This window comes from Oncorhynchus gorbuscha, unplaced genomic scaffold, assembly GCF_021184085.1.
Source record: "Oncorhynchus gorbuscha isolate QuinsamMale2020 ecotype Even-year unplaced genomic scaffold, OgorEven_v1.0 Un_scaffold_694, whole genome shotgun sequence".
NCBI classification, from domain to species: Eukaryota; Metazoa; Chordata; class Actinopteri; order Salmoniformes; family Salmonidae; genus Oncorhynchus; species Oncorhynchus gorbuscha.
In genome coordinates, this window is record NW_025745768.1 from 255,001 (window position 1) to 271,517 (window position 16,517).

Below are 16,517 nucleotides of genomic sequence, written 5' to 3' on the forward strand. Positions count from 1 at the left end.
GAAAGGCTCTATCCATGGAGACAGGCCTCTGGCCATCAACAGGATATTTAAAGGTACAGTACTATCCATGGAGACAGGCCTCTGGTCATCAACAGGATATTTAAAGGTACAGTACTATCCATGGAGACAGGCCTCTGGCCATCAACAGGATATTTAAAGGTACAGTACTATCCATGGAGACAGGCCTCTGGTCATCAACAGGATATTTAAAGGTACAGTACTATCCATGGAGAAAAAGCACAGATTGCTGCCTTACTATGTCCCTAAACTCTAACAGGGTAAGCAAATCAATATATCATTTTGTAACTTGGGTGAACTTTAGGTGCCATTTAGCAGACACTGTTATCCAAGTGACTTACAGTAGTGTGTGCATACATTTCTAGTAAGGGTGACCCCAGCAGAAATCAAACCAACGATCTTGACGTTACAAGTGCCATACTCTACCAGCTGAGCCACACAGGACCTTTTCTTAACACTTTTAACAATGTAATTTATTGTTAAAGGAGTTGTGATGTCACGGAAAGTAGGAAACCATGCAAACAACGCAGAGAAGCACAGTTTTATAAGCTTGAACTTTTATAAGTTGGGGGAGGCAAAAGCTGATACCAGATCTGCACCTAGGGGAAACGTCACCACAGACCAATGTGTGACCGTGTGTTCTCCTGCTCCCCAATAGGTGGTGCTGCGGAGCAGAGCGGGTTGCAGTCTGGTGATGAGCTGCTGCAGGTCCAGAGCACCTCCCTACAGGAGCTGAGCCGCTTCGAGGCCTGGAACATCGTCAAGGCTCTGCCTGAGGGGCACATCACTCTAGTCATCCGGAGGAGGAAGGAGGATGAGGCAGAAGGGTCTGCCTGAGGGACATCTCACTGTAGTTAACAGGAGGAGGAAGGAGGAGGATACTGAGGAGTTACCCCTAGACACTGATTTCAGGTCAGTTTACCTGTTTATACTTAATTGATTTCCAGATACAATAGGTCCCTGACTACCTACAGAGGTAGTCAGAAAGATCTGATCACAATTACACTTCTTTAAAAATGTGGGCACAATCAGAATGTGGACAAGATCAGGACAAAGGACTCATGTTAGCACCAGCTTTTAACGGAGCTATTGATTCTCAATATGTGGCCACATTTATAGACAGGTGTCCGCAATTAAAATATCTATTGTGATTGGATTGTGATCAGATCTTCCTGATCACCACCGGAGGTAGTCAGGCACACATGTTGTCTGGATGTCTTCCAAGTGTAGACGGATGTGGACAGAGAAACCCTTTAAATCATCATTATCCCTCTAAAATCATTGACATGTGGCACTATCGTATTATGGCATCAATATGTGAGTTTAAATAAAGAAAATACATATTATTTTGAAAGAATATCTGTCGAATAATTTGCATACAGGGAGGAACCAGTAAATCTTGGTCACAATGCGGAAACAGTAGACAGATAAGAGACATTTGAATACAATGTGTAGATGCAACGGCAAAAATGTGGATCTATTAGAATGTGGACAACGGCCTCGATTCAATCCGTATCGCTGAAGTTTAGGGTTATAGGGTGCTTTTATATTTCAATTACACTGAAGTGCAGGTCTTCAGTGCTACGGATTGAATAGAGCCCGAGATCAGAGTTAGCACCAGGTATAAACAGGGCCAAATAGAATACAAATCATTCACAAGCCACCATACCATTTCATATGAGCACTATTAACATACTGTAGTTATGAATATAACATCTATATTCTATATCATATCATATTGCAATGACAATCAGGGACTGTTACTGTAGAAAGAGGTGCATTTACAGGTGCTTTGCTCTGATTGCCTTCCTACACCCAGAACTTCTAAACCAGGGACCACAGTGAGTTTGAGATTTGCACAGATATATAGTATTTACATGAAGGAAGGGAGAGACATTCCATTGCTTTTGACTGTTAGAAATAGTGTACAATACTGCAATGTAGTCCAAAAGAGTATTATACTGATACAAAATATTTAAAATGGGATTTGTATTTTTCATGGAATTGTTGTATTGTAGTATTGTGCTTAATGTTGGAATCATTGTTTAGACCAAAGACTGTGAGTTGGATTCAATCCATATCGCGGAAGATCAGCATCAAAAGGTAAACTTAATTTCCGTTTACCATGAATGCAGTCTCCGCGACCACGGGAAAATTGCCTTTAATTGTCTATCGCACAATAAAGTGGATCTTCCGAGCTACGGATTTAATAGTCCTCTGACCTTCTCCAATTGGTTTTGAAGAGGCCAGGCGAGAGGACGTGAGGAATATCTAATTGAGATTCTCCCTATGGGTGAAACCAAAGATATAACTAAACTGGAGCAAATTTTCACCTTGTTTTCTCTCCTAGTGTGATATTAAAGAAAACACAGGGTGTGAACATTTTGTACCAAAATCTATTAGAATATAGATATTTAAAACTCTGTGTATCGGTACTAAAGATGTATCGCAATATACATTATACTAATAAAATAATTTAACCCAATCTGTATGTTTCAAAAGTTTATTCACAAGACTGTTGTGCCAATAACCATTAATGGTTTAAAACCTATGTAGTTATTTGACTTCATATGGAACAAACAGATGCATTTACCACTCAGTTAATGAGACTATGCAAGTTGTAGGCAAAACTCATTTTATTTTCCCAAAATTCCCAGGTTTCCCAGAAATCCTGGTTGGAGGATTCTGCATTCCATGCTTATTCCCTTCTGGTTTTGGGAACTTCTGGGAAAGTTGAGGAACCATTATTCATCCATCATTGTAATCCTTCATTTCTCTTCTCTGGTGTTTGAAAACTAGCTGGTGAATGTAGTGGGTTTAGCCATTCCTACCTGTGGTGATGATAATATAATACAACAAGAAAGGAGGACATTGGAACGTTCAGTAGTTTTTAATGCAGATGCTGGTGAAACACAAAACCTGCTGGGTGGAACATACAGTACAGTCCTACGGTACAGTAGAGTGCAGGTCAGGATTAGGGTCGCAAAATTGTGGTAGCTCTCCCCAATTTCCCAGAAATCCTGTTTGGAGGATTTCCAGATTCCCTGCATATTCCCCACTGATTCCAGAAATCCTGTTTGGAGGGTTTCCAGATTCCCTGATTCCAGAAATCCTGTTTGGAGGGTTTCAGGATTCCCTGCATATTCCCTACTGATTCCAGAAATCCTGTTTGGAGGGTTTCCAGATCCCCTTCATATTCCCTGATTCCAGGAATCCTGTTTGGAGGGTTTCCAGATCCCCTTCATATTCCCTGATTCCAGGAATCCTGTTTGGTGGGTTTCCAGATCCCCTTCACATTCCCTGATTCCAGGAATCCTGTTTGGAGGGTTTCCAGATTCCCTGTGTATTCTCTACTGATTCCAGGAATCTGCCAACTGGGATTTCAGGAAAACGTGAACATCTTTTTAAAATTACCAGAATTCATAACCCTAATCCTGACCTAAAAAAACATGTTATTTTCCTGTGTTGCTTTTATTGACAACTGAACTCATAGTATATTTCAATAGCAGCCATTTTCCATAGCAGCTGTGCTTTCCAATCAGGAGCTGAGGACAACAAACGGCATTCAACACATACCCTAAAACATACACATCTGTCCAAAACGCATGATGGAGTACATTTTAAAAACAAGCCACCAAATAGACAATGTGTACTCTGACATTCAGACAGCAATACACTGTAGGTAGGTATGATCTTCAGGCTCCACTTACAGTACAATAACACACATCAAAACAATGCCTTCATAGTATTACACCAACAAAAGGCAAACAATGATTTTTAAAAAGCAAGCATATAGGACTTGGTTGTGGATGAGGTGGAATGCAATGCACTTGTAAAGGTTTGTCACTTAAGGTAATTATCCACTCGGGATAAGAAAAGGACATTAAGTAGTGTGTTTTCATTTCAAAAGGAAACTTAACCACAAAGCTTTTAAAAAGATTGATCTAAAACATCATTAGTATGATGGCTTATCATCATACATGTAGAGGACTCAGCAGGCATGCAGATGGTTGACTGTACATCACTGTAAAGACACCTTATAGGGCTATATCTCAATACTCTGAGGAGGCTTCCTCTCCCCCTAATAGGGCTGTATCTCAAAACTCTGAAGAGGCTTCCTCAACCAACTAGGGATATATCTCAATACTATTCATGCTTGCTCTCATTGTTTCCCTTCACTGATGATTTTTTTAAAAGCTATGGAGACGCACCCTGGCCTAGACAGATGACCATGCCCTCTTGTGCCATATGAAAGACTGTGGTTTTCTCAATTCTATGCTGGTAATACATTTCTTTACAGTGTAAATTGACATACTAGTCACAACTGATGCCAGAATATGGCAGTCCTATGCTGCTGCGCTTCAAAATATGTTGGAATCCATAGCTGTCCCAAATGGCATCCTACTCCCTATATAGTGCACTAATTTGGACCAGAGACTTATGGGACACGTACCATGTTGTACCCCACTGAATAAAACCCCAAATCCCTCAGCTCTCCTAATCGAGCGGATGCCCCCTTTTCATTAGATGAAGCTGTTCATATTGCCATTTGCCAAGACATACTGCAAATAACTTTGCTTAAGAATAATGCAGTGTTCTTAGTATTGACATCTACATAGAGAAAAGTAACTGAGGCAGGAATCCTTGCTTGGAGGTTAGGCGTCTATAAAGCGGGCAGATGTTAAGGTAAGGAACAGGATAGAGTTTAGGGGGGGTGGAAACATCTGCCGGCTGTATATACACCCTCTAAAGGTTACTGGTTAAAGCTGGAATCCTCAACGGTAAAACAACCATGTCCATAATGCTTTCCAGTTACTGCAAACAACAAACACTGTTATTTCCACCTCTGACATCATCGCATGCTGCACGATAGAAGAACACAATATGTACTGCATTTCATAACCATGCTGCATTTCATAACCATAGAAGAACACAATATGTACTGCATTTCATAACCATGCTGCACGATAGAAGAACACAATATGTACTGCATTTCATAACCATGCTGCACGATAGAAGAACACAATATGTACTGCATTTCATAACCATGCTGCACGATAGAAGAACACAATATGTACTGCATTTCATAACCATGTTGCACGATAGAAGAACACAATATGTACTGCATTTCATAACCATGCTACACGATAGAAGAACACAATATGTACTGCATTTCATAACCATGCTGCAGGATAGAAGAACACAATATGTACTGCATTTCATAACCATGTTGCACGATATAAGAACACAATATGTACTGCATTTCATAACCATGCTACACGATAGAAGAACACAATATGTACTGCATTTCATAACCATGTTGCACGATAGAAGAACACAATATGTACTGCATTTCATAACCATGCTGCACGACGCTCCTCGGCTCAGCAACAACAATAACAATGCTGTTGGGGCAGCCAGTGGCAGTTTCCCCCTACTGCGGATTCCATCTTTAGGTATTGGTTAAAGGGCTGTGGAGACAGGTTAAACCAGAACATTTCAAGTACAGTACTACCGTATACAAAGGACAACAAAAAATGAGGTATGACTCATCCCAATGGAATCCGATTCCATTCTGGGGTCCCTGTAAGGTCCATGCATCATGCATGGTGCTGTAGGTAGGATGGAGCCAGTGTAACAGAATGGACTGTATTCAACAGCAACAGTACAAAAGGGAAGGAGGACATATCCTCTGTGTGTTTAGGACACTAAATACAAAATATAGATTTCAAATCTATTCTCATTCTTTTGTGGTGGGAAAAGGCGGGAAATGCATCACTAAAAAGTAAATGTACAGGAAATATTTGTTTTGGAAGTAGAGTTTGGCAAAATTGACCTCTCTAGATCTAGTCTTAAAGGTGCGGCCCAGAGTGCTTAAAGGTGTGGTCTGTAAGTTGGATTTCCAGTTCGAGGACTAAGAGGCAGGGTGTTTGCTAGTGTACCCACATGAAGAAGAAAAACAAACCAAGAAGAACAGGAACTACATTATGTCCAATAATGTAACATGTGTTTTTTGGGGGTGGGTTCATGATTATTGTTTTTGGTACTCTTTCTTGTTACCATAGAGGGAAAAATAACTTACAAATTGCAACTTTAACATCAGGGCTTAGGTCAATTCCATTTCAATCGCTTCAACTCAAGAAAATTGCACATCAACCTCTATGAGAAATTCATATTCAATATTTTTCCAGGGTTGAATGAATGAAATTAGAACAGACACTCAACCTTTTTGTAAGACTACACTAGTGGCCACCATACCTAGTCCAAGAGAGCAACAGTACCAGGGGTGCAGGCTTTTTGCTCCAGCACTAACACACCATACCTAGTCCAAGAGAGCAACAGTACCAGGGGTGCAGGCTTTTTGCTCCAGCACTAACACACCATTATTACAGACATGAACCAAGACCTCGACAACCTGAAATCAGCTGTGTTTAGTGCTGGGACAAACAAGCTGCACACTTCCTTCCCTCATATCATCCAATATCATCTCCCTTTAAGCTCAGATACAGTTTGCTCCAAACCAAGGCCAGGTGACCACTCTTTTAAAGAGGCTGTACAGAAGTTGAGTTGCTAATTGTTTATCTACATTTTTGGCTTGAGTGTTGCCTGTATAGTTGATATAAAATATTTATTTACTCATGAAACAACACAATCCTTATTTTTAGTCTAGAAAGATATGGTCTGGGGAGGTGTGCCCCATGCTCTCAAATAAGGATTTTTCTAATCCATTTACATCAATCTGTCCCTTTCAGTTAAAAAGCCCCCTGAGGTGAAAAGTTCCATATAGCCTCTTTAAAACTAAACCATTCACATAGCTAATCATTGTGTTTTTTGGTCCCGCTGAATGCTGGTCCCAGATCTGAGTATCACCTGGTGCCAGGAGTTGGTTATGCAGCACAAACAGATCTGGGACCAGGGCTAAGGGAAGGTATAGTAGGAGTGTATCAGTGGTCCTTGAGGGATTTGATGGCCTTGGCCAGGTTGCTGTAGAACTCCACCATGCTGGATGGGAAGAAAGAGTCGACCACAGAGCGAGGCAGGAAGCCCCCCAGGTCCGTCTGGAAGAAACTGAACAGCTGGGTTTTGTTTGGCTCCCTGGGGGGGGGGGGGGAAGAAAGAAGGTTGAATTTACACTATACTGTATGAACAATATTAGACAGTGCTTCTTCAGCTACATAGCTATCAAGACAGGTGGTCGTGTGAGATAATGTTGTTGAGAGACAATGCTCAAACCAAACCTGTTGCTGTGCACATTATAGATTCCTCAATTAGTCTACATGAGTGAACTGAAGTTTAGCTCTCTACTGCCCTCCTGTGACGGACCATTGTCTCTACAAAAATGTCCTTGGTTCTGACAGAACTCAACACATGGTTCAGAATGTTGCAGATGGGTTTGTAAACTAAAGCATGTGTACTGTATGTAAAGTCGCTGTCTGATGAAAACCGGAACTCCATTTTTGCTCATTTATATTTTTGAATTAAATGTACTCTGAACATTGTACGGTTCTACGACCAATAAAATGTATTCAGAATAGCTTTAGAAGTTTAATAACTGTTTATTAATGGGAAAATATGGACATTTTTTTCAATTTCCTGAAAAGTTTGTTTTGGAGAAGAGGTTATCAGACAACGACAATATTATGAAACAGAAGTGTGTCTCAGCGCGTGACTCACCCAGAGATGGGGACACAGATGCAGCCACAGGGGTGGTTGAAGCCCCTCACATACCCTGACTGGGGAGGGCAGCTGGGGTGGTTCACGTGGGTGGCTAACGGACAGAATATAATATATGCCATTTAGCAGACGCTTTTATCCAAAGCGACTTACAGTCATGTGTGCATACATTTTACGTATGGGTGGTCCCGGGAATCGAACCCACTACCCTGGCGTTACAAGCGCCATGCTCTACCAACTGAGCTACAGAAGGACCACAGGGAGAGAACATATGAGGATACAAATATGTGTAGATATAATTAAGTCTATTTTCATTCAATCAATCACATAAAGTTACTTAGTATACTGATAGTGAAGGTAAAATGCAAATCTGATCTTGGGCACACCATAGCAAAGCGTTTTGCAACGGTATACAGATCCAAGCCTTTCTTATTGGACAAGAACATATAGGCTAGGCCTAATACATCACAGTTTGAGCGTTTTCTTCCTTTTCGTGCCTACTGAACACAACCCACGTTTTAACATGGATGATCAGGCCTCAGTCTGGGGCAGTGGATAAGACAGTTGTCTGTTCCAGAGATCCCCACCCAGCCAGCCTCTCTGAGGGTTAGGGCTGATGATTAGGCCTCAGTCTGGGGCAGTGGATAAGACAGTTGTCTGTTCCAGAGATCCCCACCCAGCCAGCCTCTCTGAGGGTTAGGGCTGATGATTAGGCCTCAGTCTGGGCCTAATTTCAGCCTACTGCCGTTGGCGTGGTATGTCTGTGCATCCCAGTGCTTGATTTGTACATCATTAATTATGTTTTTTGTTGTTGTTAGAATACCTATTATTCCTTTATATTTCTTCATGTCTGTGCTGTTATGTCCTCTGTAAATGCCTCAACGTTGAATAAAAATAGACTAACATTGACTAAAATATATAATAATAAACAGGTCTGCGCGGTCTTCCAAGGAGAGTCCTAGGACAGATAAAGAACAAAGAGCTACACTCCAATAGAAATGTGAATTGAGTCAGTAGAGAAATTTAGTTCAACAATACATTGATAGAGAAATGTTCCAAAATGTTATAAAGCTCTAGAACTACCGTCCGTTCGAGAACACCGTCCGCTCGAGAACTACCGTCCGCTCGAGATCTACTGTTCTACAGCTACCTATCCCTCTAGAACTACTGTTCGCTCCAGAACTACCGTTCGCTATAGATCTTCCGTTTGGTCTAGAACTACCGTTCGCTCTAGAACTACTATTCTACTGCTACCGTCCGCTCGAGATCTACCGTCCGCTCGAGATCTACCGAGTCCGCTCGAGATCTACCGTCCGCTCTAGATCTACCGTCCGCTCTAGATCTACCGTCCGCTCTAGATCTAGATCTACCTAGATCTACCGCTCTAGATCTATCCTCTAGATCTACCTAGAGATCTACCGTCCGCTCGAGATCTACCTAGATCTTCCCTAGATCTACCGTCCTCGAGATCTACCGTCCGCTCGAGATCTACCTAGTCCGCTCGAGATCTACCGTCCGCTCGAGATCTACTGTTCTCTAGACAGCTACCTCTAGATCCCTCTAGAACTACGAGATCTTCGCTCCAGAGATCTTCCGTTTGGATCTACCGAGATCTACGCTCCGCTAGATCTCCGCTCGAGATCCGTTCGAGATCTACCGTCCGCTCTAGATCTACCGTCCGCTCTAGTCTAGAACTACCGTTCGCTCTAGAACTACTATTCTACTTCTACCGTCCGCTCGAGATCTACCGTCCGCTCTAGATCTACCGTCCGCTCTAGATCTACCGTCCGCTCTAGATCTACCGTCCGCTCTAGATCTACCTGAGATCTCTAGATCACCGCTACCGCTCTATCTATCCCTCTAGAACTACCGTTCTATAGATCTACCGTCCGCTCTAGATCTACCGTCCGCCGAGATCTACCGTCCGCTCTAGAACTAGACTACCGTCCGCTCTAGATCTACCGATCTACCGTCCGCTCTATAGATCTACCGTTCTAGATCTAGAACTACCGATCTTCTAGATCTACCGTCCGCTCTAGATCTACCGTCCGCTCTAGATCTACCGTCCGCTCTAGATCTACCGTCCGCTCTAGATCTACCGTTCGCTAGAGATCTACCGTCCGCTCTAGATCTACCGTTCTAGATCTACTATTAGAACCGTTCTACAGCTACTATCCCCTCTAGACTCTACTCTAGAACCTCGAGATCTACCGTCCGCTCGAGATCTACCGTCCGCTCGAGATCTACCGTCCGCTCGAGATCTACCGTCCGCTCTAGATCTACCGTCCGCTCTAGATCTACCGTCCGCTCTAGATCTACCGTCCGGTCTAGAACTACCGTTCGCTCTAGAACTACTATTCTACTGATAGCGTTCACTCTAGAACTACTGTTCTACTGCTACCGTTCGCTCTAGATCTACCGTTCGCTCTAGAACTACTGATCTTCGCTCTAGAACTACTATTAGATCTACTGCTAACCGTTCGCTCTAGAACTGCCCTTTAGATCTACCGTTCGCTCTAGAACTACTATTCTACTGATAGCGTTCACACTAGAACTACTGTTCTACTGCTACTCGCTCTAGATCTACTGTTCGCTCTAGAACTACTATTCTACTGCTAACCTTCGCTCTAGAACTGCCCTTTGCTTTAGAACTACTGTTCTACTGCTACCGTTCGCTCTAGAACTACCCTTCGCTCGAGAACTACCCTTCGCTCTAGATCTACTGTTTCTTGTTGTTAGAACTCCTATTTATCATAAAGCGAAGAGAGAGAAAAGACAGAAGGAAGAGAGATATATTGAGGCGTTACGCACCATTGGATGTAATGGTGCCGTCTTCGTATTGCTTCACTAGAATAACGTCGACAAAGTCTCTGGGAGCTATGATGCCCATGGCTGCTGATGGAGTGACTGTTCTGCAGACAGTGACGTTCTGTGTGACGGGGGAAGAGACTAGGCAGGTAAACACTGGGCCTCGCTCAGCAGGCGTTGTGGAATGTTCATATAGAAATATACAAAGTAGAATGAAACAAACACCTTTGATAAGCAGAATAAGGCATCACGTCAGTTCTATTCATGACATTTCTATCTGCAACGTTCCACAAGATAAAACGCTGGGCCTTGTTCAACAGGACACAACAAAAGTACCCCTCTGATCTGCAGAATAAGGTATGGCATCAGTTCTATCCATAGCATTTATCTATGTTTTCCTACTGAGCATGTCCCTGTACTTGTGTTAATCCCAAAGCAAATAAATATTAACATGACTAATGGAATAGAGAACAAAGGGTAGGAGTGCTGCATTGGTGTTGTGGGTGTGGCGATCGCTGGCAGGTGCCCTTTAGGAAACCTGTATCAAAACCATGAACAAACTGGATGACACACTTTGGTTGCTTGGATAACTTATTTAACCGTCACGTAACCAGGAAGTCCCATAGAGATCAGGTAAAACTCACTTCCATAAGATCCTAAGGCTTATCAACAAAGTTGGGGGAGTAGACTGAACTATACAGCAAGAATGGATGACAGAGTATTTATTCAGCTGTGATTTGTTTGTGGTTGTGTGAGTGAGTGAGGAATGATAAAGAATCAATGGAATCAAATGATCAGTGACAACTCTCTAAAGCAAACTCAGAACATAGACTTCAACAAGCATTTCTCAACGGCTGGCCATGCCTTCCGCCTGGCTACTCCAACCTTGGCCAACAGCTCCGCCCCCCCCCGCTGCTCCTCGCCCAAGCCTCTCCAGGTTCTCCTTTACCCGAATCCAGATAGCAGATGTTCTGAAAGAGCTGCAAAACCTGGACCCGTATAAATCAGCTGGGCTTGACAATCTGGACCCTCTATTTCTGAAACTATCCGCCGCCATTGTCGCAACCCCTATTACCAGCCTGTTCAACCTCTCATATCGTCTGAGATCCCCAAGGACTGGAAAGCTGCCGCAGTCATCCCCCTCTTCAAAAGGGGGAGACACCCTGGACCCAAACTGTTACAGACCTATATCCATCCTGCCCTGCCTATCTAAGGTCTTCGAAAGCCAAGTGAACAAACAGGTCACTGACCATCTCGAATCCCACCGTACCTTCTCCGCTGTGCAATCTGGTTTCCGAGCCGGTCACGGGTGCACCTCAGCCACACTCAAGGTACTAAACGATATCATAACCGCCATCGATAAAAGACAGTACTGTGCAGCAGTCTTCATCGACCTTGCCAAGGCTTTCGACTCTGTCAATCACCATATTCTTATCGGCAGACTCAGTAGCCTCGGTTTTTCGGATGACTGCCTTGCCTGGTTCACCAATTACTTTGCAGACAGAGTTCAGTGTGTCAAATCGGAGGGCATGCTGTCCGGTCCTCTGGCAGTCTCTATGGGGGTGCCACAGGGTTCAATTCTCGGGCCGACTCTTTTCTCTGTATATATCAATGATGTTGCTCTTGCTGCGGGCGATTCCCTGATCCACCTCTACGCAGACGACACCATTCTATATACTTTCGGCCCGTCATTGGACACTGTGCTATCTAACCTCCAAACAAGCTTCAATGCCATACAACACTCCTTCCGTGGCCCCCAACTTCTCTTAAACGCTAGTAAAACCAAACGCATGCTTTTCAACTGATCGCTGCCTGCACCCGCATGCCCGACTAGCACCACCACCCTGGATGGTTCCGACCTTGAATATGTGGACATCTATAAGTACCTAGGTGTCTGGCTAGACTGCAAACTCTCCTTCCAGACTCATATCAAACATCTCCAATCGAAAATCAAATCAAGAGTCGGCTTTCTATTCCGCAACAAAGCCTCCTTCACTCACGCCGCCAAGCTTACCCTAGTAAAACTGACTATCCTACCGATCCTCGACTTCGGCGATGTCATCTACAAAATTGCTTCCAACACTCTACTCAGCAAACTGGATGCAGTTTATCACAGTGCCATCCGTTTTGTCACTAAAGCACCTTATACCACCCACCACTGCGACTTGTATGCTCTAGTAGGCTGGCCCTCACTACATATTCGTCGCCAGACCCACTGGCTCCAGGTCATCTACAAGTCCATGCTAGGTAAAGCTCCGCCTTATCTCAGTTCACTGGTCACGATGGCAACACCCATCCGTAGCACGCGCTCCAGCAGGTGTATCTCACTGATCATCCCTAAAGCCAACACCTCATTTGGCCGCCTTTCGTTCCAGTACTCTGCTGCCTGTGACTGGAACGAACTGCAAAAATCGCTGAAGTTGGAGACTTTTATCTCCCTCACCAACATCAGCTATCTGAGCAGCTAACCGATCGCTGCAGCTGTACATAGTCTATTGGTAAATAGCCCACCCATTTTCACCTACCTCATCCCCACACTGTTTTCATTTATTTACTTTTCTGCTCTTTTGCACACCAATATCTCTACCTGTACATGACCATCTGATCATTTATCACTCCAGTGTTAATCTGCAAAATTGTAATTATTCGCCTACCTCCTCATGCCTTTTTCACACATTGTATATAGACTCCCCTTTTTTTCTACTGCGTTATTGACTTGTTAATTGTTTACTCAATATATAATAATAATAATAATATATGCCATTTAGCAGATTTTACTCCATGTGTAACTCTGTGTTGTCTGTTCACACTGCTATGCTTTATCTTGGCCAGGTCGCAGTTGCAAATGAGAACTTGTTCTCAACTAGCCTACCTGGTTAAATAAAGGTTGGAAAAAAAAAAAATAGATGATGACGATGGGGACAAAACAACAGAATTGTGACTGACTGGGACTACAGTCTGGTCCATTGGTTTGAAATTCAGCCTACCTCAGTGACTTGCTCTACCAGCTCAAACTTCTTGACGTTGTTGTCCCATTTCACCCGCAGTCCATTTGGCACAGGCTTCAGACACTCCCATACCTTCTCTGGGCTTCCCTTCACCACCGACTCCCCCTTATATCTGTCAGACACAACACATGTAGAGAGACAGAGCACCACTAACCCCAACTCATACAATACAGTGCATTCAGAAAGTATTCAGACCTAAAATTGATTGAATAAAAAAATGGTCTCACCAATCTACACACAATACCCCATAATGACAAAGCAAAAAAAGGTTTAGAATTTTTTGCAAGTGTATAAAATAAATTAAAATACCTTATTTACATAACTATTCAGACCCTTTGCTATGAGACTCGAAATTGAGCTCAGGTGCATCCTGTTTCCACTGATCATCCTTGAGATGTTTCTACAACTTGATTGGAGTCCACCTGTGGTAAATTCAATTGTATTTATTTTATTTCACCTTTTATTTAACCAGGTAGGCAAGTTGAGAACAAGTTCTCATTTACAATTGCGACCTGGCCAAGATAAAGCAAAGCAGTTCGACACATACAACAACACAGAGTTACACAGAGTTACACATGGAATAAACAAACACAGTCAAAAATAAAGGTGAAATATATATATATATATATATATATATATATATATATATATTTAAATGTTTAAATCCTTGATGAAAACCTGCCCCAGAGCGCTCAGGACCTCAGACTGGGGCAAAGGTTCACCTTCCAACAGGACAACGACCCTAAACACACAGCCAAGACAATGTAAGAGTGTATTCGAGACAAGTCTCTGAATGACCTTGAGTAGCTAAGCCAGAGCCCAGACTTGAACCCGATCTAAACATCTCTGGAGACCTGAAAATAGCTGTTCAGCAACGCTACCCATCCAACCTGACAGAGCTTGAGAGGATCTAGAGAGAAGAATGGGAGAAACTCCCCAAATACAGGTGTGCTAAGCTGGTAGCGTCATACCTAAGAAGACTCAAGGCTGTAATCGCTGCCAAAGGTGCTTCAACAAAGTACTGAGTAAAGGGTCTGAATACTCATGTAAATGTGATATAATTTTTTTAATACATTTGCAAGAATTTAAAATCCTGTTTTTGCTTTGTCATTATGGGGGATTGTGTGTTGATTGATGAGGAAAAAACTAAATTAAATACATTTTTGAATAAGGCTAACGTAACAAAGTAGAACAAGTGAAGGGGTCTGAATACTTTCTGAATGCACTGTACCTGTCAGACACAACACATGCAGAGATAGACAGAACACTAACCCTAATACATGTCAAACATAACATGTAGAGATAGACAGAACACTAACCCTAATACATGTCAAACATAACATGTAGAGATAGACAGAACACTAACCCTAAAACACGTCAAACATAACATGTAGAGATAGACAGAACACTAACCCTAATACACGTCAAACATAACATGTAGCCGATGTGAAATGGCTAGCTAGCTAGCGGTGGTGCGCTAGTGGCGTTTCAATCGGTGACGTCACTTGCTCCGAGACCTTGAAGTAGTGGTTCCCCTTGCTCTGCAAGAGCGGCGGCTTTTATGGAGCGATGGGTAACGATGCTTTGAGGGTGACTGTTGACGTGTGCACAGCGTCCCTGGTTCGCGCCCAGGCCGGGGCGAGGGGACGGACGTAAAGTCTATACTGTTACATAGAGATAGACAGAACAATAACCCTAATACACATCAAACATAACATGTAGAGATAGGTCTTCCTGGGGGACGGTTTCTGAGAGACCGATTAAGCCCTAAAATAAAAAGTGTTGTCAATGGAGATTTTCCATTAAGAATGCTTTTTAGTCCAGGACTAGGCTTAATCTGGGTCTGGGAAGCAAGCCTGTTATTGGTGCTTTCTTAATTAACAGTCTAACATGGCATCATCTCCATGTTCTCTCCGTCATCTGCACTGAACTGAAACCAGCAACAGTAAAAGCAAGATGGTGGATATTTCTTTCTCAGTTTTTTCATATCAATGCAGCTGAAGGAAACTGGTCGAGGAGGGGAAAGTAGCCCTCTTTAGACCGTTATGATAAACAGCTGAAGGAAACTGGTCGAGGAGGGGAAAGTAGCCCTTTTTAGACCGTTATGATGATTGATGATTTGGCCTAGATAAGGAGAACAGCTCATACTTACACATTCCCAGGGAACTCAGTCGATGGCCGCCAGGACACGATGACGTCATTCTACAAATGGACCGACATCCATTTATCAGAAACAAAACATTGGTTACTGTTACCGAGCTACTGTCTACGTTATATACAATGACACAGCAAAATGGAGCTGTTAACACGGCGCACGGAAAGGCACGTCACCTGTAATTTTAAAATATTAATATTGCTACCTAGAACATTACGCACCGATTTCTTGCAGACTTTCCACCCAGACTCGTCCTTGGTGTAGCTCAAAAGACAGTCCCCAACTGCATTCGCTGTGTTCTGGTAATCCATGCTGGTTGAGTCCGTCTGGCAGGTGTGATGATGGAGGACTTGCAACCTGTTCAATAGCTAGCCAGCTGTCAGGCTATCTGACTAGTTAGATAGTTAACATTAGCCGTGATGCCAAATGGATGGATTTAGACTGACACACAAGATAACTAGCTGAAGTTATCGTAGAGTATGACGCGTAAAATATGAAGTACGAATATGAGACCGTAAGCCAATATAAGACAATTTACAATAGCTACCTAACGTTAGTTAGCCAGTGCAAATATTGAATGAAAGACTTGCATTATTGTTAGCCGCGAGGTTCCTGAAGTCAGTAAGACTCAGACTTGCTTAAAATAAAATATTGATTGTCATAAACATCTAACACAAACTTGTAGTAAAAAGTAAGCTTATTTAGCCAGCAGGCTAGCTAGCCGTGTTCCCATCAACTGATGAAAAAAAAATCATGTGATAAAAGTACGCTTTCTGATTCATTGGAAAAGCTTGGAACAGTGTTCAAGTGAATGCTGGGAATTGTAGTTTGAAAAGGATAGTTACGTGTCCACC

General features: G+C 42.9%; 2 protein-coding genes across 3 annotated transcripts in view; one reads left to right on the forward strand and one right to left on the reverse strand.

Annotated features, from left to right (window-relative positions):
• The window catches only part of il16 (interleukin 16), a 70,082-nt gene extending 67,579 nt beyond the window's left edge, over positions 1-2,503 (forward strand). Inside the window, exons 26-27 of one of the 2 annotated variants that reach the window (XM_046335270.1) lie at positions 1-106; positions 213-670. The exon at positions 1-106 is cut by the window's left edge and continues 76 nt beyond it. In XM_046335270.1, the coding sequence (XP_046191226.1) occupies positions 1-106; positions 213-383 (277 nt within the window). In that variant the 3' untranslated portion in view covers positions 384-670. The other variant, XM_046335272.1, reaches the window with a different exon arrangement.
• A 2,442-nt stretch (positions 2,504-4,945) lies between these two features.
• On the reverse strand, positions 4,946-16,517 carry stard5 (StAR-related lipid transfer (START) domain containing 5). Its single transcript, XM_046335273.1, has 6 exons — positions 15,885-16,517; positions 15,661-15,710; positions 13,488-13,620; positions 10,504-10,621; positions 7,693-7,786; positions 4,946-7,113 (listed from the first exon to the last, which is right to left on the reverse strand). The coding sequence occupies exons 1-6, from the start codon at positions 15,972-15,974 to the stop codon at positions 6,963-6,965; spliced, it is 636 nt and encodes a 211-aa protein (XP_046191229.1). The 5' UTR covers positions 15,975-16,517; the 3' UTR covers positions 4,946-6,962.